Raw genomic sequence first — 22440 nt, 5'->3', positions numbered from 1 at the left:
TAACAACTATTCTTTTTATAATACTGTTACATTCCAACCTGGATTTTCCATTGTTTAATGTAGTCATTACCAACAGGGTGATCTTTTGCAGATGATTAGGTGATTAGTTGGTGTGGTTGGAGAATTACAATTATGCAGAGATATGGCATGGCAAATCTGTTTGTCTTCCAGTTTTTTTTTTTATTTCCGGATGGCGGGTGGCAGGGGGGTGGGTGGGCGAGTGGGAGGGGTGGGTGTGAGTGGGAAAATGCTGCCCTGTGAAGACTTCTTTGGAAAGTTGTACAGTAACCTGAGGGAGTGATTGCTGGATGAGACATCGGTAAGTACAAAGCAGAACATTGTCAATTATAATGAACTACCCCTCTGACACATAATTTAGTTCCATACTCCACCTGGCCTGATAAGATATTCTAATCCATTTCTAGAATCATATTTTCCCCCATCCCCCAAATCAGCTTCCAACTGCTCACCACTTTACTCTTTGTATCTTACATCTTAACATTCATACTTCTGTTAATCTATGAGTTTTTGTATTCACTGTTCCCTTATTTCATCCATTCATTCACTCTTTTGCTATGTTCTGTAGCTTTCATCAAGAAGAAGAATCTTTAGAGATGTGTAATAAGTCAAAATATACATTAACAAAAGACAAGAAACTCTTCTAGTTGTAATCTGTATAATGCATTAATAATAAGCTACCATTATTATGCTTTATGCTTTTCATTCTAATGTGGTCTAAATTTGTTTGAGAATATTATAAAGAAAGCAGTCATTTTGAAAAAAAAAAAATTAAATTAAAAAAAAAAAACTGCTACCTCTTGAGTTTCACTAGATAGCTGCTGTTTATTTCTATTAGTTACTTAATATTTGCTTGATTACAATGGTATGTGTAGCAACTTTATAATGAACCCTTGTTGTGTAGCTAACAGAACTTTTAAATCCCTGAATCTATATATTTGGATAATTTGTGGAAACAGTGGCTATAAGACATTTTTCTTAAATTTTCATTTGAATTCGTACAGATTCCTCATTTCTTGTTTTATGTTAGACAGGGGCTTATTGGATGTCTTCCTGCCAGAGTACTGACTCCATTCTGTACCATAAACAAGAAGGCAGAGTTCATATGAAAATTATTTTTGTCATCGTGTATATCATAGATCAGCTGAAACTGATTTTTATAATTGGCAACATAAACCTTTAACCCTTTTAGTGCCAAATACGATCTGATCATGATCCAGATTTTTGGCTAAAAATGCCAGTAACGATCTGATCGTGATGCCTTTCTCATTCGCTAGGAAATACTAACAACTTTGCCTTCAAGCGCGGAAAAAATGAATGAGAAAGGCATCATGATCAGATCGTTACTGGCATTTTTCGCCGAAAATCTGGATCACGATCAGATCGTATTTGGCACTAAAAGGGTTAAGAAGTATATGTACTGTGGAGTCAGTATAAGAATTCCAAAATCCCTAAAGAGGCTTCTGTAAGGTGTATAGTTATCTACTTTACACAATATTTTTACTACCTCCTTCCACTGAACAAACACCTCATTTACTTTAGTTGCGTTGCCCCAGAAAACAATTTCAAAAGACAGCAGGAAGCCTAAACACAAAAAATAAGCAACACTTTTGACTTTAAGTTGATACAAAGAAAGACAATTCTAAGGATGTAACACACTGAAATAACCTTCTTGATTAGTTTATTTATGTGACAACTCAGTTTTAACTTCTTATACAGTATGGACCCAAATACTTTTGCAGAGAATTGCTCCATTTTTGAAGTCTGATGATGCATCTAATTTATTACTCATAAATTTTGATTGGTAAAGTAAACAGCCAATCAGTTATGGCTACTGATGGGCTGTTTACTTTACTAATTGAAGTTTATGCACAGTTGCTGTTAACAGTCATGTTCAAGACTGTGATTCCCCATAAACATTCTGGAAAGCTAACACCACTTGAATAGTAAAAGAGATGGTATCCTCTTTTCCTAGCCTGCACAAAACAATGGAACCACCACGTAATTGAATGGACTATTTAGAAAACATAAACTTGTATAGTCAGTGTAATTTCACATTGGTCTGTACTACATAATAATGGAGCAAATAGGACAGACCCTCACAAGCAACACTTGAAACGTATAAGCCAACACAAAAGGAAGGAAACTTGCTAGCTTTTCGAGTTATCCCTTGATGAGCTAGAGTTTTTACACACACACATGTTTTGGCAGATGGTAGGGGCGAAGCCAGATGGGGTGGGTCAAAGGAGAGGGATGTGGGAAGCAGGGAGGAGGATTGGGGGTGAGTGGTTAGCAGCTCAGAGGGAGGCAGCTGGTTTGCCAGCTAGTAATGCAGCAGGGAGGAGTGTCAAGTACATGGGCTGGGCATGTAGTGCATGATTGTAGGGGCTGGTGGAGACCAATTGTAAGAGTTGGTGGGAGCTGGTGCATACTGAAGGCAGTAGTGGGACATGAAATGGGAAGGTGTGACAGGACAGAGGGAGGGGGAACAGTCAGCTGGAGGGTGTCGAGACAGTGGGTTACCTCAGAGTGAGGCCAGGATGATTATGGAAGTGGAGGATGTGATTTAGGGATAACTCCAATCTGCATAGGTCGGAGAAGCTGGTGGTAGAAGAGAGAATCCACATGGTCTAGGTTGTGAAGCAGCCATGGAAACTGAGCATGTTGTGCTTAGCTGCATGTTATGCCACCAGTTGGTCAACATTTTTCTTGGTAACAGTTTGGTGGTGGACATTCATCCTGGTGCACATCACGTTGGTACTCATGCAGACATTAAAAGCTGTGTAGCATTTGCAGTAGAGTTAGTTTATGACATGGCTGCTTTCACAGGTGGTCCAGCCTCCGAGGAGGTAGGATAAGCCTGACAGGACTGGAGTAGCAGGTGCTGGGTGGCTGGATTGGGCAGGTCTTGCATCTTTGCCTGGTGTGACTGGAAGTGGTGGTGCACCAAAACTACATCAAATGACTGCCAACAGTCAACTGCTGCCTGGAATGACTTGCAATTTTATGTGGCATCTACAAACACGTGTATCAAAGTGAGGAGAAAAAAATCACATGAGTAGTGCTGTGTGAAAGAAATGCAAATCAAATAGGGATACAAACAAGATATATCTTGTTATTGGAAAGATTAGAAAAATGTCACTTATCCATAGAATTCAAAGAAGTTTTGTCACTCTGCCTGTGGCAGAAAATCAGGTGGTCACATGAGTACTGTCCAATGCAGTATATATTTAAATTTGCATAGGAAATATTCTAAATGCATCCTGATAACTGAAATTCTGTAATACTTTACTGAAATATGTATTTTAAAATACATTTTGGGGCAGCTCCAACACATAGCCTTAACTATGAGCCACACCTGCAGTGGTTGCTATTTGATAACAATAGTTAATGAATAGTAAAGTTTCTCTGGTACTACTGATAAGTCACATAGCAGCCTCCATAAAATTTAGGAACAAGAGATTCATCATCTGACTTGGGATTATGCCACAGAATAAGATGCCATTCTTAACTTAGCTGGCACAGCTGTACATGAAACTGCAGAAAATCAGAAACTTGTGGCTGGATCATATAACTTATAGCACAAGCAGTTTTGATCTGGTGGTCATCAAACTGGATATGGTGTAGACCACACAAGGCTATCACTAATAATAAATTATTTATAATGATAGAGCAATCACACAAAATGTGAAGTTTTATAGTGCTATGGGCTTGCTTAACTACTCACTATAAGCACAGCATTTGATGATGGCTACTAGAGAAGGTATTATGCTTGGAGGCCAACCCGCTATTGAGGTCACACACAAAGAGTGAAATTGGTCATTTCCTCTTTAAAGGAAACTTCATGGTTTTCACTTTAGGGAAATGACAGGAAATCTAAATCTGGATGGCCAGATGAAGGTTTTAACTACACTACTCAGTAATGGAAATCCAGTGTCTTAATCTCCATGCCACAGCACTCATTGAAAACAAAATCTTCTGCTAGTACTTATTTTGCAAATTGATTTTCAACTGAAAAAGATATGACTATGACGTCAACTAAAGTATGCTTCTGCTTTCCCATGTCTTCTCAGCACAATATGTGTGACATAATAACTTGCCATAACCATCAGCTACTCACTAACATATGGAATCACTTGGGAAGCTGCTTGCTCTTTGTATTTTTGTATTATCATCTCCTCCTGCCTCTCTGCAATGCTTCAGTCAGTGTTCTGTACACTGTCCATTCCCAGGAGATCATGGACTGTCTATAGTGTTATGTGAGAAGTCCATTCTGATGATCAGTGTCTGGCATCCTGGGTGATTTCCATGTTTCAAGGGATTGTGTGAGTTTTTAATGTCTTACCACAGAGCTCTCAACTTTTTGCTACTTTATGTCATTATTTTACTTTAAACATGATCACATCTCAATGCTGTATGTAAACTTGACAATAGGGCAGCCCAAGTACCTCAGCTACTGCATGGAATAAGATTCTGATCAGTATGACTACTGTTGTGCTCTGCTAATCTACTGCCTATATGCTCCAACAACTGTTGTCATAATAATGGCAGATTACCTCTAACAAAGTTGAAAGTGTGGGATGGTTCTTAAAAATTTAAGCATTAGAGGACTCATCACTTTATACAATTGCTTACATATTTGAAACACCTGTTTGTGACGGTTGTGGAGACTATTAATTCCAGAATATCAGGAAATGTGAACAGAGGTTTGTTTAAGGTCTCAGTGCCTTGCAGCTACAAAAATTAACCCTTATATCAACTCTTTTCACTACGACTAAGAACAGTTCTCACAGTACAGTCTTAAAGTCACTTTGTATTTTGGTATCCCTGACATGTTTGACAATCTGGAAGTCCCATTGTATTTTGTCATCTCTGACATGGTTCACATAAAAAATAATCTGCTAAATTTAAAAGAGATATTTTTTGCAGACATTAGTTTTCATGTCATTTCTTATCAAATCACATAACTCACTATCTCATATTTAAAATCTATTTTGTAGATACAGAAAAATTTTCATTATGCAGTGGAGTGTAAGCTGATTTGAAACTTCCTGGCAGAATGAAACTATGTGTTGGAGCAGGACTTCTATGTGGCTACTTTGACTACTGACTGAGCTATCAAAGTATGACACACAACCCATCCTCACAACTTTACTTCCACCAGTCCCGCAATTCCTACCTTCTTGCCTTCCAAACACATGAGACTAGCATCCTGGAAGAAAAGATAATAGGAAGATGTAGCTTAGTCACATCCAGGAGGTTGTTTCCTGAATGAATTTTCACTCTGTAGCAGAGAGAAGGTAGGAGATGAGGTGCTGGTGGAAGTAGCACTTGCTAATGAAAGGCAAAGGTCTTAGGTTTGAGACCTGGAACAGCACTCATTTTTAATTTGCCAGAGACTTTCAAATCTGCAAACACTCTGCTGAGAGTAAAAATTCATTCTGGAAACAGTCCCCCAGGCTGTGGCCAAGTCATGTCTCCACAGTGTCCTTTCTTCCAAGGATACTAGTCCTGCAAGGTATCCAGGAGAACTTCTGTAAAATTTGGAAGGTAGAAGATGAAGTACAGTTGCAAGTAAAGCTGTGTGGCTGGGCTGTGAGTTGTGCTTGGATAGCTCAGTCAGTACAGCACTTGCCCACAAAAGGAATAGGTCCCAGGTTTGAGTGTCAGTCCAACACTTAGTTTTAATCTGCCAAGAAGATTCAAATCTGACCATACACTGCTGTAGAGTGAAAATTCATTCTGGAAAAAGTCCTCCAGCTTTGGCTAACCAATGTCTCTGCAGTATCATTTCTTCCAGGAGTGCTAGTCCTGCGAGGAATGCAAGAGAACTCCTATTAAGTTTGGAAGGTAGGATGTGAGGTGGAAGTACAGTTGTGAGAGCAGATTGTGAGTTGTGCTTTGATAGCTCAGTTGGTAGAGTACTTGCACAGAAAAGCTATGACTCTCAGTCTGGCAGAAAATTTTTTATCTGTCAGGCAGTTGTATTTTTAAATTAACTGAATAGCCCTTGACAAATATTTACAGATATTTGTAAAAAAGGGAAAGAACTATTCATAGAATTACAGAAACTCACCTTGAATTTCCACATTAAATTTCTGCTCTGTTGTACCTGCCTTATTGATTGCTAAACAAGAATACTTTCCACCATGAGCTCTAGTGACATTAGGAATAACCTGAAATATTAAAAACAAAAATTTTTGTTACTACATTTAATTTTGTTTAGATAATGCCAAAAAATGTTCAAATGTGTGTTACTTCCTAAGGGACCAAACTGCTGAGGTCATTGGTCACTAGACATACACACAACTTAAACTAACTTATGCTAAGAACAACACAGACACCCATGCCCGAGGCAGGACTCGAACCTCTGGCAGGAGGGGCCATGCAATCCGTGACGTGGCGTCACAAACCAAGCAACCACTCCGCATGGCTAAATAATGGCAAATCATTTTGTGACACATGAGAAAAATTTGATCTAGCATTTAAAGATGGTGATGTATAGTATGAAATAATACTCTTCTTGAAAATGTAGCAATGACTGGGCAAGCAAATTGAAATTATAACTGTTATTAGTCAAATGCTGAGCCTCAAGTCCAGATAAAATTAAGTAATTGTCAGAGAAATAGTCTGAACTTAAAGCAAATTAGGACCAGAGAGGGAGGTGTTCTATTAACAACAAACAATAAATAAAATTACAGTGAAATGAATACCCCTAGTTGCATACAGGTGTTGATATAAGTCAACGGGGACAGTTGAAAATGTGTGCGCCGACCGGGACTCGAAGCCAGTATCTCCTGCTTACATGGCAGATGCTCTATCCATCTGAGCCACCAAGGACACAAAGGATAGTGCAACTGCAGGGACTTATCTCTGGCACACCTGCTGTGAAAGGCACATTCCGAACTTATTATCTCACACTATATTCTTAGTGCCCTTGCCCATTATACTCATTACTTGCGGCTTTTTGCCGATTTCCCTAAGACTTCGGGCACTGTTTGTGCATCCACACAGAAGAAGATGGTCAAATGGCCGGTGATCCTTAACTATATGGTATCTGTTCTTTCGGACATATCTGAAAGAACAGATACCATCGGTGACCGTGCAGCTCGTTAGAATGACATTACAATGAAATGAATATCCCTAGCTGCCTACAGGCATTGATATAAGTCAACTGGGACTCGCACCCAGGATCTCCTGCTTACATGGCAGATGCTCTATCCATCTGAGCCACCAAGGACACAGACGATAGTAAAACTGCAGGGACTTATCTCTGGCACGCCTCCCATGAGACTCACATTCCCAACATAAGGCTCACTGGCCATTTGACCATCTTCTTCTGTGCAGATGCACAAAAAGTGCCCAAACTCTTACGGGAATTGGCAAAAAGCCGTGTGTAATGAGTATAATGGGCAGGGGCACTAAGAATATAGTGCAGGACAATAAGTTGGGAATGTGGGTCTCACAGGAGGTGTGACATAGATAAGACCCTGCAGTTACACTATCCTCTGTGTCTTCAGTGGCTCAGATGGATAGAGCATCTGCCATGTAAGTAGGGGATCCTAGGTTCGAGACCCGTGCAGGGCACACATTTTCAACTGTCCCCGTTGACTTATATCAATGCCTGTATGCAGATAGGGGTATTCATTTTATTGTAATTTCTTTCCAACGAGCTGCATGATAACTGATGGTATCTGTTCTTTCAGACATGTCCAAAAGAACAGATACCATATTCATATATTTAAACAATAAATAATATGGTGATAGTTACAAAGAACTGAATATGATATTGGAGCAGTGCACACTGATTTATTTTGAATAGCATAAAAATGTAGGCAAGTTCAAAAACTGGTTTTGTGGTTACAGCTTATTTTGTTGGCTTTTTTTTTAGTTCTGAATGTATTGTTGCATTTGACAGCCCTCTTTGAGACATGCAGTAAACACCCTTTACTGACCAAGTATCTCACATTTCAATGTTCTCATCTCCAGTCGTCTACCCCTGGTAGCTGAGTGGTCAGCACGACAGAATATCATATCTCACAACCCGGGTTCGATTTCCGGTTGGGTTGGAAATTTTCTCCATTCAGGGACTGGGTGTTGTGTTGTCCTCATCATCATCATTTTATCCCCATCAACATGCAAGTTGCCGAAGTTGTATCAACTCAAAAGACTTGCACCAGGTGAATGGTCTACCCGACGGGAGGCCCTAACCACACGGCATTTCCATTTCCATCTCCAATCACCTGGCATCAAGTGCAGTCTTAAAAATTTCTTCAATTTCCAGTCGCCCATTCCCAAGAAATAGATTACAACTTACTGTTACCATACATGCAAACTTCTGCCAAAGACTGGTGAAAAGGATGAATACTTAGAATATAATGCCACTAAGGCACTGTGATCATTAAATATGGAGAACTTACTCAGTTGGCAACTCTTTTAGGAGAAAATTAGCTATGACATAATCAAAACTACCATCTCTGTATAAGCCCAGTGTGAGACAGAAAATTATAGAACCAGTACTTTGAATAACGCATCACTGTCTCATTCAATCAAACTTTGAATGAATACAAACAATGTTGATTTTTACTAATTTGGATCCACCCCTTAAAATGATAACTTTAAAGTAATGAAGTAACATACATAATATTGATAGAACAATCTTATGTTGTTGTGAATCCATAGTCCATGAAGAGTGACTCAGATTGCAGTTACACTTATTTTTCATACATAATTGTCATGTGGTCAGACAGACCTCTCTGAGGATCTACACTGAGTAAACCCCTCTCACACTTTGGGAATAAATATGGAAAATCCATCAAATCTGAGATATCATGATCTTATCCAACAATTCAGTCAGAGTAAACCAAATAAGTAAAAAATGTCATCTAGTGAAGACTGACAAAATGTTCACACCAGATGTACGCTAAAAGTGGAGTCAATAAGTATAATCATCAGTTACACATGCAATTCATTCCATTGGCATTTGTATTCCACACTCAATTATAAATTGCCAGGAAAAATGCAACACCCTCAAGGACTGTACTCAGTGGCACCAGTGTATAATATGCGCACAATGAAAAATTGTGGTGTTAGTGATTCGTTTGTCATGGTCATTGGTGATCAGATAGTGCTGAAGGACAGTCGGTGTGCCCTCTGTCTTGACACTACATACAGTAACTGTGCTGAGTGCAGAGGTGAACAGTGTGTGAACTTTCAGTTTAGGGTACAACCATGCCCCGCTGAAGAGTATGTGCTCCTGTGGAACAACATCAGTAATTTGAACAGGGTTGCATTATGGGACTGAGAGAAGCTGGACAGAAGCATGAAGGGTTGCTGCACATTGGGCACAATGTATCACTGGTGTGTCACTGCTTTCAGCAGTGTTCTGTGGAGCAGTAGAGGTCTGTAGAGCATATCCATGCCCATAGACTGGGTTCTGGAGATTGACATAGTACATACACACATTCAGATTGACAGAGTGTGAGAGCAGCAGAAGGTGATCGAACATCATCCATGGAAGAAACTTGAGCATATGTTGCACCTGATGTGTCACGAAGGACCATTGGAAACTGTCTGCTATCAGCAGGACTAAGATTATGTGTGGTCTAGGCAGGCTACCATTGACACCACCACATCACCAAGCACGGGTATTCTGGTGTTGTGAAAGAGTCAAAAGGAGAGTGAAATGACCCTCTGTTGTCTACAGTGATGAGAATAGGTTCTGTCTATATGTGAGTGATGGGTTTACATATGTACAGCATTGAACTGGTGAGCAGCCTATTCCAGAATGTATTCATCCACAACACACAAGTCTCATCATGGTGTGGGAGGCCACTAGTTACAACTCACAGTCATATTTGGTATTTCTCCAGGGTAAAGTTACTGGTGCCTGATACATTGCACAGGTTGTTATCCCCATTCTGCTACCATTTATTTGACAGGAAGGTGATGCACTTTTTCAGCAGGACAATGCACATCAAAATATGGCTGCTGCAACTCAATGTGCTCATCATGGTGTACAACAGCTGCTGTGGCCAGCAAGATCACCAGATCTCTCACCAGCTGAACACATATGGGACATGGTGAGGTGGGTACTTGCTCATTCTCCATAGCCTGCATGAAAACTGTCAAATTGCACCAAAAGGTGCATGGTGCTTGGGACAATCTGTCACAGAATGCCACTGGGCACCTTTACAATCATTTTCATGCAAGAATACTTGCCTGCATTGCTTCCAGAAAGTGGGTCGGTGGGGGTTCAATATGTATTGATGTGACTGTTTGGCACCCTTTACTGTGACACGTGTGTTTCCTATGGTCTGAATTTGTTAAAAAAGATAAACTACCTGCCACATCACTTGTCAATAAAATGGAATTGTCCTTGGAGTGTTGAATTATTTTTCTGGCAGTATATGAGAAGTTACTGCCACTACAATGTAAATTTCTGGCATGTCTCCTGTATGCAAAATGAATGGATTAAAAATGATTAGATTAGATGTACTTTTTGTTCCAGTAGATCCATAATGAGGAGATCCTCCTTATAGATCCTTGTAGATCATGTCAGACAACAAGAATACACAAGGAAAATAAAAAGGTATCCTAACATACTTTTGACAAATCCCAAGTGAAATTGAGGAGTAAGTCAAAAGAAACTTCCTGGCAGATTAAAACTGTGTGCCAGACCGAGACTCGAACTCGGGACCTTTGCCTTTCGCGGGCAAGTGCTCTACCAACTGAGCTACCCGAGCATGACTCACACCCTGTCCTCACAGCTTCACTTCTGCCAGTACCTCGTCTCCCACCTTCCAAACTTTGCAGAAGCTCTCCTGCGAACTTTGCAGAACTAGCACTCCTGAAAGAAAGGATATTGTGGAGACATGGCTTAGCCAGAGCCTGGGGGATGTTTCCAGAATGAGATTTTCACTCTGCAGTGAAGTGTGCGCTGATATGAAACTTCCTGGCAGATTAAAACTGTGTGCCGGACTGAGACTCGAACTCAGGACCTTTGCCTTTCGTGGGCAAGTGCTCTAACTGATCAACATTAGCATTTAATAAAATAAACTGCATGTTCTGGTCTGAGAGGCCATTGACTATTGGTTTTGTAAGTATAAATGTTTTCATTATACCTCCCTATAAAGATATTATAAATGTTGATTTTTGAGCAATTAGCTATCTTAGTTGGGAAGTTTACAGAAGGACTTAAGATGAATGATACTGTTACTGACTGAAATAAATTCTTACTAGAAGAGTTTATGGAAAATTTGCAGTAAAGACACCAGCAACCAGTATTTTTTTTCATTTTATGATGTCACATAGGCCAAAAGAGCTTCAAGATGATATGTTAATACATTAAAATTACCTGTAGGTGTTTGGTGTACGCTTACTATAATGAAGGATTTGTTATGAAATTCTACTTCTGTTGCACATGCTTCCACATCCTGCTCTAGATAAAATTTATGAATGTCTGTGTTATTAAATTCATGACAGTTCATTATGACTGTGGCAACTCCTCCTTTTTCCAATGGCGTAATTACAGGGAGAGAGGTCTGGACTGTATGGAGTGTGGCTGAAAACCTCAAATTTGAATTTCTGCAGGAGTGCCACGACTGTGTTGGGCATATGAGGCTTTGCATTGCCATGGACCAGAATGACTCCATGGGTGAGATAGCCTGGTTGTTTTGATTTGACTGCTTGGTGAAGGGTGGTCAAGGTTTGCGAGTAACACTGGGCATTCACAGTTGTCCCATGCTGCAGGAAGTCAATCAGAAGAGTCCCCCTTAAAAAGGCTCAGAGGGGCAAACGATTCACGTCGGACGATGACATCCAGCTGTATGTGTGGAACAGGTTAACATGAGACAGCCATTCACTGCCTTGTGTCACAATTGGACAAGTGTTTCAACAGCCTGGGTCAATAATTCTAACATACAGGTACTGGTTTTTGTAAATATATCTCTGGCTCATTTATTTTTGAACACGCCTTATAAAATTGAACCAGCCAGTTTACACTACACTATTCTACTGACATGAGAGCCATGTCTAGTATAATCCCATTTAAGGAGAGAATGACAGGAACCATAATTATATGTGACCCTGTACCCAACATAATCAGCCATTCAAACTCTAAATTAACTCTTTTGACAGAAGAGTTGACATGAGGACAGTCATGGTATCTCAGAACAGATATAAACTCAACACTGGTCTGTCTCTATGCTGATGCTATCTTTACCAGGTCACACTATATATTGTAATGAGGGTCTCTGTCAACACTACTTTGCAGACCACCCACTATAATCAGTGTCTTCTTTGGTAAAGCCTTTACCAAGTAATCTTAAATCCTCTATTACCTGACCCAGATCAGCACTAGGTTTAAAAGAATTGGTGACCTGGTATTCTGACCCTAGTTCATCCTGTAAAAGTTGGCCTACACCTCTGTCATGAGAAGTACGCAATAACAAAACTTTCTTTCTCTTTCAGACTTCCGTACATTGTTACTTTTGAACTTATAGCTGAAAGTCTGTTGTACCCTGTTTAAACCTGCATCTGCCTGAGGCTCATCAGTTTCAAACTGGAGCAACAGGTCAAGCTTACTTTTGATGTTCATCACAAAGCTATCAGATGAAGTTCTAAGCCTGTTCCTTCTCCAAGGGCCTGGGGTGAGATTTCTACTGTAGTCAGGATGACAGAGCATGGAGTGTGGTGGAGTAGGACAATCAGTGCACTGGGCACTACTGATACAACATTAGAGGAAAAAGAATTTACTCTTTGAAGTAGAGAAGTATTCTCTTGTGTGTTGGTGCCCAGTCTGGCGATGGTGCAGCACACGGTCTTGGAACTTGCTAATGCTGTCTCAGCATACTGTGATGTCCTCTGCTCACTGATATCATGTTGCTGAGTTTACAATTCAAGCTCCTTGCTCATCATGTAAGGTGAGGCAATTTCTTCTGGGTTCATTCTGCTTTTGAAAATGTCAGCTTTCCACCCACTCATCATTTTGATTGCAACACAGGCACTGGCCTGTCTTGTCGTAGCCGGCTGTGGTGGTCTCGCGGTTCTAGGCGCTCAGTCTGGAGCCGTGCGACTGCTACAGTCGCAGGTTCAAATCCTGCCTCAGGCATGGATGTGTGTGATGTCCTTAGGTTACTTAGGTTTAAGTAGTTCTAAGTTCTAGGGGACTGATGACCTAAGATGTTAAGTCCCATAGTGCTCAGAACCATTTGATCCATTTTTTTTGTCTTGTCCTGGCTTGCTGATGGCTGCAGGAGACTCTGAGAAAGTTTTACATTTGTCCATATCTTTTGTAACATTATCTTATTCAGCCTGAATGGCTGCAATTTCCTCCTCCTGTTCCACTATCCTTTTTTCACTATCTCTACTGCATAAAATGTATGTCCTGAGAAGAATAAATCACAATTCACATTAAGCATTTGAAAATCAAACAATGGGGACTTTGAGAGAAACACTATATATAGTGTGAAAAGAAATTCCAGAATAAGTAATTTTCTCAGATTCTTTTGTGAAAACTGGGAGAGGAAAAGCAGGCAAACAGTTGCTCACTACATCTTTGAGACCACTTTTTCTAACTGCTATCAATATGTTTTAGACTGCTGGGAAAACATTAGTTTTTATTCATCAATTACAAATATAATGCAATACAGGACTGATGAAATCCAAACACAATTTTAATAACTTTCATGATCAGTGATCAAACAATGAATAAGTGTTATGATTTAAGGTCTGGAGAACATTTATAACTACATTTGGACCTAAATGATTAATATCTACTGCATTGGCCAGTACTCATGTGACCACCAGATTTTCTGCCACAAGCCAAGTGACAAAAATTCTTTGAAATCTATGGATAACTGACATTTTTCTAATCTGCCCTATAATACTACACATCTTGTTTTTGTCCGTTTTGATTTGTGTTTATTTCACTTAGCACTACTCGTGTGATTTTTTCTCCTTACTTTGGTACATGTATTAGTAGATGCCACATAAAATTGCAAGTTATTCCAGACAGCAGTTGACTGTAAGCAGTTGTCTGATGCAGTTTTGGTGCATGTGGTATTGAAAATTGAGAAAACTGAGTATTGTACAACGATTAAATTCTTCATATAAGAAGGCTTAACACAGACCGGCATGCAAATGCTCATGATGGCTCATCATCTTCAATTTCCACCATGAAGAAATGGATGGCCAAATTTAAACATGGCCATAAAGCACCCAAGATGATCTGTGTGAAGGACATCAAAAAGTGCAAGCACAACAGTAATCAACAAAGTGTATAACATGAGTTTGGAACACAGCATATAAAGGTGAGTGAAACTGCTAATGTGTTAGGCATATCAGAAAAATGTGTTTGTCACATCTTGCACCAGGAATTGAACACAAAAAAGCTTTGTGCAAAATGGGTGCAACATGTGCTCACTGTGGATCACAAACAGATTCACACAACAATTTCTGGAATGTGCTTCATGCGTTTCAAGAAAAACAGAAGTGACTTTTTGTGTCAATACGTGACAGTGGATGAAACATGGAATCATCATTACTCATCTGAAACTGAACAGCAGTCTATGCAGTGGATAGAAACTGGTTCTTCAGCTCAAAAAAAAGGCAAGGATGGTGCCATTGATGGAAAAGAACATGGTGTCGGTGTTTTGAGAAGTGGAAGAAATTTTGATAACTGACTTTCTTGAAGAAGGCAAAACCATAAGTGGAAAATATTACTTTCAACTTATAATGAAACTGGAAAGAAGCATTTGTGACAACACACCCAGCTTAAAGAAGAAAAAAAATCCATTTCCAGCAGGAAAATACACCTGCCCAAAAAAGGATCTTTGCAATGGGGAGATTGAGGAATTTGCATTATGAAGCACTGTAACATTCACCTATTCCCCTTGGACTTCCATCTAATCTACTCTCAAAACTGAAGAAGTTCCTCACTGATCAATGCTTTTCATCCAGTCTAGAAGTCATTGTGGCTGTAGATGAGTACTTTGCAGCACATATAGAGAAACACTTTACATCTCATGTCATTTATATATTTTGTGAATAACAATGCACAATCTCTGTTCATTTTAAGCACGCCTGGCACTTTGTGTCTGCTTATTAAGAATGATATATGGTACTATGCTCTGTTTGATAGGATATCTCCTAGCCAATTGAAGACCGGTATGTGTTTGAATATTCCATATGGACATATTTTGTTTACTAAATGGCAGTATGAAACTGTATTTAAGATTTTCTTGAAGTTATAATGGAAAATGTCAGTGGCACTCTCTTATATTCTAGTATACAACACGATACATACAACAAATTAACCATTCAATCCACTAACATTTTCCAGAATGAGATTTTCACTCTGCAGCGGAGTGTGCGCTGATATGAAACTTCCTGGCAGATTAAAACTGTCTGCCTGACCGAGACTCGAACTCGGGACCTTTGCCTTTCACGGGCAAGTGCTCTACCATCAGATGGTAGAGCTTTGCCCGCGAAAGGCAAAGGTCCCGAGTTCGAGTCTCGGTCGGGCACACAGTTTTAATCTGCCAGGAAGTTTCATATCAGTGCACACTCTGCTGCAGTGTGAAAATATCATTCTGGAAACATCCCCCAGGCTGTGGCTAAGCCATGTCTCCGCAATATCCTTTCTTTCAGGAGTGCTAGTTCTGCAAGTTTTGCAGGACAGCTTCTGTAAAGTTTGGGAGGTAGGAGACGAGGTACTGGCAGAAGTAAAGCTGTGAGGACTAGGTGTGAGTTGTGCTTCAGTAGCTCAGATGGTAGAGCACTTGCCTGCGAAAGGCAAAGGTCCCGAGTTCGAGTCTCGGTCGGGCACACAGTTTTAATCTGCCAGGAAGTTTCACTAACATTTTTCATACAATTCACACAAATTTAATTTTTTGCTTTCATTTACATCATGACAGGCATTAAGGAGAAATCTGTGTACATATGAATGTAAATATATGTGTAGAAGAGTTATGCTGGATGAAGAATCGTAATACTAAAAATTTGTTGACCTAATTTTATGATCTTGAAAAATCAGTAATTATAATAATAATTATTATTATTATTATTTTCAGAATAGCTTATGCTAGCAATTTTGAATGTAAAACAATGAAAATACTAATAGTAAATAACCAAAGATAATGTTTTCTACATCTATCAGTCTCATTATCAACCAATATCTTGCTGTATCTCTGTTCGTTTTACTTTTGGTGGGATTCTGTAGTTGTGATTCAAGTATGTAATCAGCTGCTGTGGTTTTAAGGTGAACATGCTTCTCAGAAAGATTTAGGTTATTTCAAGTTTATGTACATTGTGAACTATTCTTCAAAGGAAGTTATTAAAAATGGAGAATCTCATCAGAAAAAGGCTTGCAATAATTCTTTCATAATATTACCACATACCAACAATTAAAACCCTAGATTTTTCTTGTAAAAGCAGAAAATAAACCTCAATGACAAGCAGTGCCAATGGGGTACATTGTGTAATCTACGATCAAGAGAATAACATAAGTGAAAAAGAAAAATTGTAAACTTTGACTCTTTTTGCCCCTCAAGAAATGTATAGTCATTTCTCTTATTTCTCTCTCAAGGTACTGAGAATTATTTGAGCAAACCACACCACCATGGGCAACAGATAACTTTGTTCTCTTGACTGACTGCATATAGTAGTAAAACTTTTTAAGGTTTTTGAATTCACTGAATACATCTCACATAGCTATCCTTATGGATGTTTCAACTTGATTGAGTGTTTATATTTCAGTGAGGGTTCAGCTTCATTTGAATCTGTTATACACCTCTCTCAGCACTCGTAGTTCATTCTTAATATTGTTACTGAACCATGACAGGTCCTTCCAGTTTCTCAATATCTTACTCAGTCGGGCACACAGTTTTAATCTGCCAGGAAGTTTCATATTAGTGCACACTCCGCTGCAGTGTGAAAATCTCATTCTATGTCTAAGTTACTGCCAGAGATTCTCCGCATTCTCTTGCCCAGAACTAAATGTTTCTACTGATTGCTCAGGTAGTTTTCAATCCCTCATCTATTGAATTTAAGCAGATATATGTTTCTACTTTCTTAAAATTTAGCTTGACACCAGAAATCAATGATTGTTTAACTAATATTAAGTTTAAATTTTCTTTTTCTGGTCATCAAGGAGGTTTATTTACCTTCCCACAGTATGCAGATTCTTGTTGCAGTAAACGTTAAGTGTCCATGAAATATACTCTGGAGATTTCTTTCACTTAAAAAATATCACAAGAAATTGATACCACAATGTAATTTAAAAAAATTAAAAATGTGAGAAATATTTTTATACTGTCAATAATTATTACTATACAATGGGTGAATTGAACTGTTACAGCTGTTTGGTTAATGCAATGCCAAGCAGAATGTCGTCTATTAAGGTGGAAGATACTGTACATACCAAAATTGTGTTCATCTCTCTTAGCTGCATTTGAGGCCAGTTTGATGGTGTGACTGGGGTGGATCCTTTGAACCACAAAATGTCTGGATGTGGATATCCTGACACACTGCAGTTCAGGATCAAATCATTGTTTGCTTTAACTTTGTACTCGGTTTCCTCCTCATTTTCAAGTGCAACTGGTGGAACTAGAAATTGAAAGTTGGTATGTGAAGATATCTAATAACCAAAAGTTTTGATACATGCTAAATTAGTTAGTAGCTTTGAGCAGCCACAGCCCATATAGGCATCATTTTCTGATGTACTGATATATTTCACAACTAGTTGCTTTAAATTCAAATAATGCCCCATCCTTTCACTTGTCATGAATTAAGCAAATATGACAGTGATGAAACATGGTTTGAGCTGGAAGTTTATTACTTAGTCTGAGTATATTTTTACTGTTTCAGTTCTTGTTTTTTATACAAATAGGTTTTGAAAGAATTATACAATCTCAGTACATACCATAGACGTCTACCTGAAAACTTCTGGACGTATTGCCAACGTTGTTTGTGGCCACACATGTATAGTTTCCAGAATCTTCTACTGTACTTTTGCTGATATATAATGTATCAGAAGCTCTTATTTTGTCATTTCTTACAGGTGTGCCATCTTTAAACCAATAAATATCTGGCTTGGGGTTTCCATCAGCAGGGCATTTTATTATCACAGGAGAACCAATAATTGAGTTGATAGTATCATCAATCAAGGCTTGAGCGAGTTTTGGTGGAACTAAAAATGAGAAAATTGTATTAATAAATTAAAATATGATTATGGTAATGATGTCTAACCATGAAAGATAAAGTTAAGTTTTTTTTCATACCATTAACTGCTACATTGTAATCCTTTTCACTGACACCAGCTATGTTTGATGCTAGGCAGCTATATTTGCCTTTGTCTGAGACTTGTATCCCATTGATTTGCAAAACATACGCACCAGACACTATCCCTGCACTGAATCTGTCAGTGCTATTCAGTTCATTTATAATTCTTCCATTATGCAGCCATGTAATTGCTGGTGAAGGATAACCATGGGCCTTGCACACTAGTGACAAATTATCACCCAACCTCACAATTTTATGCTCAACAAAATCATCTTCAATTTCAGGAGGATCTGAAAGAAATACAGTCAATAAGCTCAATATTCAACAAGTTCAAGAAAGTTGCCAAGCAGAGCTTTTGATGAAATGGTTTCCATCAGATTTTTGGAATCAGTATTTATGATGAAAATTGGTGATATATTGACATTTTATGACATCACTGCAAGGTTGTTGAAAATGTTCAAGTGAAGCATTACTGTTAATCTAGAAGGAAGATTGATGTGAAGTTTGTAATGTTACAGATGTGTGATAGAAGTGAGCATGAGTGCTGTACTCAGAACTTTTGGTGAAAGATGTGAGGCTTATAAGGCAACATTTAAAAGGCTGCATTTATGTGGGCAGATCAGTGACGTCAGTGCGCTATGCCACAGCTAGCTGACAAAGCAGGCAGTTATAATAAATCAAGAGATGGCTAGGATATGAGTTACGGTACTGCTATGTTTTCCCCATAGTTACAGTGAGGGAACAGTTAGCAACAGATTCCAGCTGCCTCATGGTGGCACAACACGTATTCAGTGGTTGTATGCAATTAACACAATCTCAGCAATCATTTATGCTGCATACTATCTGCATACTTATGCAACAGGAAACAATATGAATCAAAAGGGAATGCATAGGTCAGAAACGGAAGTCATCAAATATGAGGTGCTGCAGAGATCTGTATTGGGGCCATTGCTGTTTAACCTGTTTGTTAATGACATAGGTGTTGAAGAGAAGGAGAAGAAAATACTGTATGCAGATGACATGACAGAATTGAATAATGATCGGAATGTGGTACAGCTTGATAGAAGGGCATACATATCTGCAAACATCACAACTCAGTGGCTCCTGGAAAATGGACTTGTTATAAACTCAAAAAAGACTATGTATACAGTGTTCATAAATAAAAAGAAGACTAAGTACATGGATTTAGAGGTGGACGAAATGAGACTGGAAGAATCAGAATCAAGTAGATTCTTAGATATTACAGTTGATAACGAGTTGGAATGGAAGCAATATATTAACTCTGTCTGTAAGAAACTAAGCTTCATCATATTCATAATGAGACAGCTGTCATAGTATGCAGACAAACAACTTCTGTGCACAGTACACCATTGACTATTTGAACCATACCTGCAATATCAAGTGATAGTGTGGGGAAACTCAAACATTCAAGAAATAAAAAGGGTGTTCAAATAAAAAAAAAAAAAAAAGAAATCAGGATCACGTTAAGAAGAAAGATTTCTGAAACATGCAGAAACTACTTCAAAAAACCAGGCATCTTAACTTTTACATGCTTTTACATCTATGAAACTATAATATATATCACAAAAGATAGTGCACAGTGGACAACAAATACTGTACACACCCACAACATGTACAGAAAAAGTGGCATACGAAGCATACCCTACCGACTGTCAATGCTTTGGAAAGGACCCTAGTACTCAGGTATCAAATTACTAAGAAGTCTGCCTATAAAACTGTGTGACAATGCACTTGAGACTAAGTTTTCAAAGAATCTCAAAGATTATCTGGTGGAAAATGAATCTGACAGTGTTGAAGAGTATTTATTACAGTAAATTTATACATATATAAATTATAAGTGATGCTAGAATGTGAGAAAAATGGTTAGGAAGTATGTGATAATGAATGTTTACTATTTTTGACATTTTCTATACTACATGTACATTCACTGTTCACCATGTAATCCTATAGGATCAAATAAAATGCAATTGACTTCAACATAGCTCATAAAACCCACCTCTGAGAGATGAGTACAATCATATAGGCCACTTAAGTGTATGATTAAAATATAGCAGTTACGAGTGCGTATACACAGACAGACAATAGTCAATAATGTATTAAGGTCAACAGCTGTTAAATACGTAAAGTGACACAGCCATGTGATATCTTTAACTGAAGACCTAAGTGTATTTCAAGATGGCCGTGAGTGTAGAAGTGTGTAACTCTAATACGAGAAAAAGTTACAGTTATGTGCTAAAAAAGGGAGTTTGCGAGAATTGTAACATTGAAATAACAAATTTAAGAGAACGAGTTTCAGGTCTACAATTCTTAGTCAACACTTTAAGAAGCGAAATCATCACACTCAAGAATGAAAATCGGGAGCTACGGTCGAAGAACAAATCAAGTGAAGTGGCACCTGACAAAAGGTACAAATCATCTGAGTGGAAAAAAGTGACACACAAAGGTAGGACCTTAGCTGGAAAAATAACAACAAAACTTGCAACAGCAGTTACATTTACAGATAAAAACAAATATGGCATTCTGCAGTCCAGTCGTGGTGTTAAAGACAGTGTAAATGGTCCAGACCTTTCAAAAGACAATGCGCTTAAAACGAAGAATCACTCTGAGAAAAATGATGATAAACAGGGAACATCAGGTAAAAAGAACAGCGTGCTTTTTCTGACAGACAGCCATGGCAGGAATATATCCGGTATGTTTCGAGGAATAAATCAAGACATAACAGTGACCAGTGTTGTCAAACCTGGAGTGGGAACTAAACAGGTTTTAGACACTTGCATTGAAAAAAAATCCACACAAGAAAATGACTTTGTCATATGCATAACAGGATCAAATGATGTTGCGAAAAATGAAGCAGATGTTTGCGTAAAAGTGCTTCAGAACTTTCTAGAAAAAAATAAATCAAAGAATACAGTTGTTGCTACAATGCCTCATAGGCATGATCTTATCTATAGTTTGTGCGTTAATAAAGAAATTCGAAGAACAAATATTAAAATAAAGAAACTGTGCTCTGAATACGCAAATTGTGCTGTAGTCGATATAAGTAAACTGCAACGTAACCTTCACACCAGACATGGGCACCACCTAAACTATGAAGGGAAAAAGTTTGTGTGTGAACGTGTCAACAAAATAATTAAAGAAAGACTCACATGAAATAAAACAATCTATGAAAGTAGCGGCTTGAGTAATACCTGGAATGTACATCATTTTTTAGTATAAAATTCAGTGAATCGGCAGGTAAGAAACTTCCTGTACTTGAACTAGGTGCTAAAAGCAACATTCAAATGAGAGTGTGTTCACAGACAATAAACAATAAACATAAATCTGTTATTGCGATGCAAACGAACATTCACTGCATTAGGAGTAATGTATTACAATTATAACATCTTTGCAGTATTGAAAACGTTGATGTTGTTTGTATCTCAGAACTTTGGCTAACAGAAGATCAAGTACAATATTTTGTTCCTCAAGGGTATGCTGTTGGAGACATTATGTGTAGAAGTGAAAGAAAGAATGGAGGTGTTCTAATATTTGTTAAAGATACTATAATGTTTACCAAAATAGATGTTAGCTCTTACTATGCAGAACTAGATGGAGAATTTAGCTGTATAAGACTAAACACAGAGAATACTATAATTGTTAGCTTATATAGATCACCAGGTGGAGATGTAAATACATTTTTCGAAAGAATTGAGCTGCTTATGAGGAAAATACTAGAATCTAAAATAAAACTAATTATCTGTGGCGATTTCAACATTGAAATGGCCAACAGTGATGAACATGTTACTAGAACATTTTTTAATATCTTAAGATCACTAAATTTACAATGTAAAAATTACACACCAACATGGAATAATGCATGCTTAAATAATATTATAGTAAATTTTTCTAGAGATATGTATGATGTCAGACTTGCCAGTGGAGCCCTAGCTGATCAAGAACCATTGATTTGAACATTCTGCTGTGATCAGTTGCCTAAATCAGACAAATCAGTCAGAATCAAGTCTAATGCCACATGGATAAGAGGGCAGAAAGATGAATATATTAATTTATTTATTGACAGATTATCTGATGTTAATTGGGACTTTGTATCCAACACACAACCTGAGAAGGGTGCTGGTG

General features: G+C 38.3%; 1 protein-coding gene across 1 annotated transcript in view; it reads right to left on the bottom strand.

The window, feature by feature from the left end:
- Positions 1-22440, bottom strand: part of LOC124555753 (hemicentin-1-like) — an 817128-nt gene that overhangs the window by 279750 nt on the left and 514938 nt on the right. Inside the window, exons 35-38 of the mRNA XM_047129776.1 lie at positions 18300-18590; positions 17942-18208; positions 17441-17625; positions 6095-6194 (exon numbers count right to left, since the gene is read on the bottom strand). Coding sequence (XP_046985732.1) covers positions 6095-6194; positions 17441-17625; positions 17942-18208; positions 18300-18590 — 843 coding nt within the window. The remainder of the gene's footprint in view (positions 1-6094; positions 6195-17440; positions 17626-17941; positions 18209-18299; positions 18591-22440) is intronic.

Source organism: Schistocerca americana, chromosome X, assembly GCF_021461395.2.
Source record: "Schistocerca americana isolate TAMUIC-IGC-003095 chromosome X, iqSchAmer2.1, whole genome shotgun sequence".
Lineage (NCBI taxonomy): Eukaryota > Metazoa > Arthropoda > Insecta > Orthoptera > Acrididae > Schistocerca > Schistocerca americana.
The sequence above is the reverse complement of the archived record's forward strand: the minus strand, read 5'-3'. Positions and strand labels throughout refer to the sequence as shown.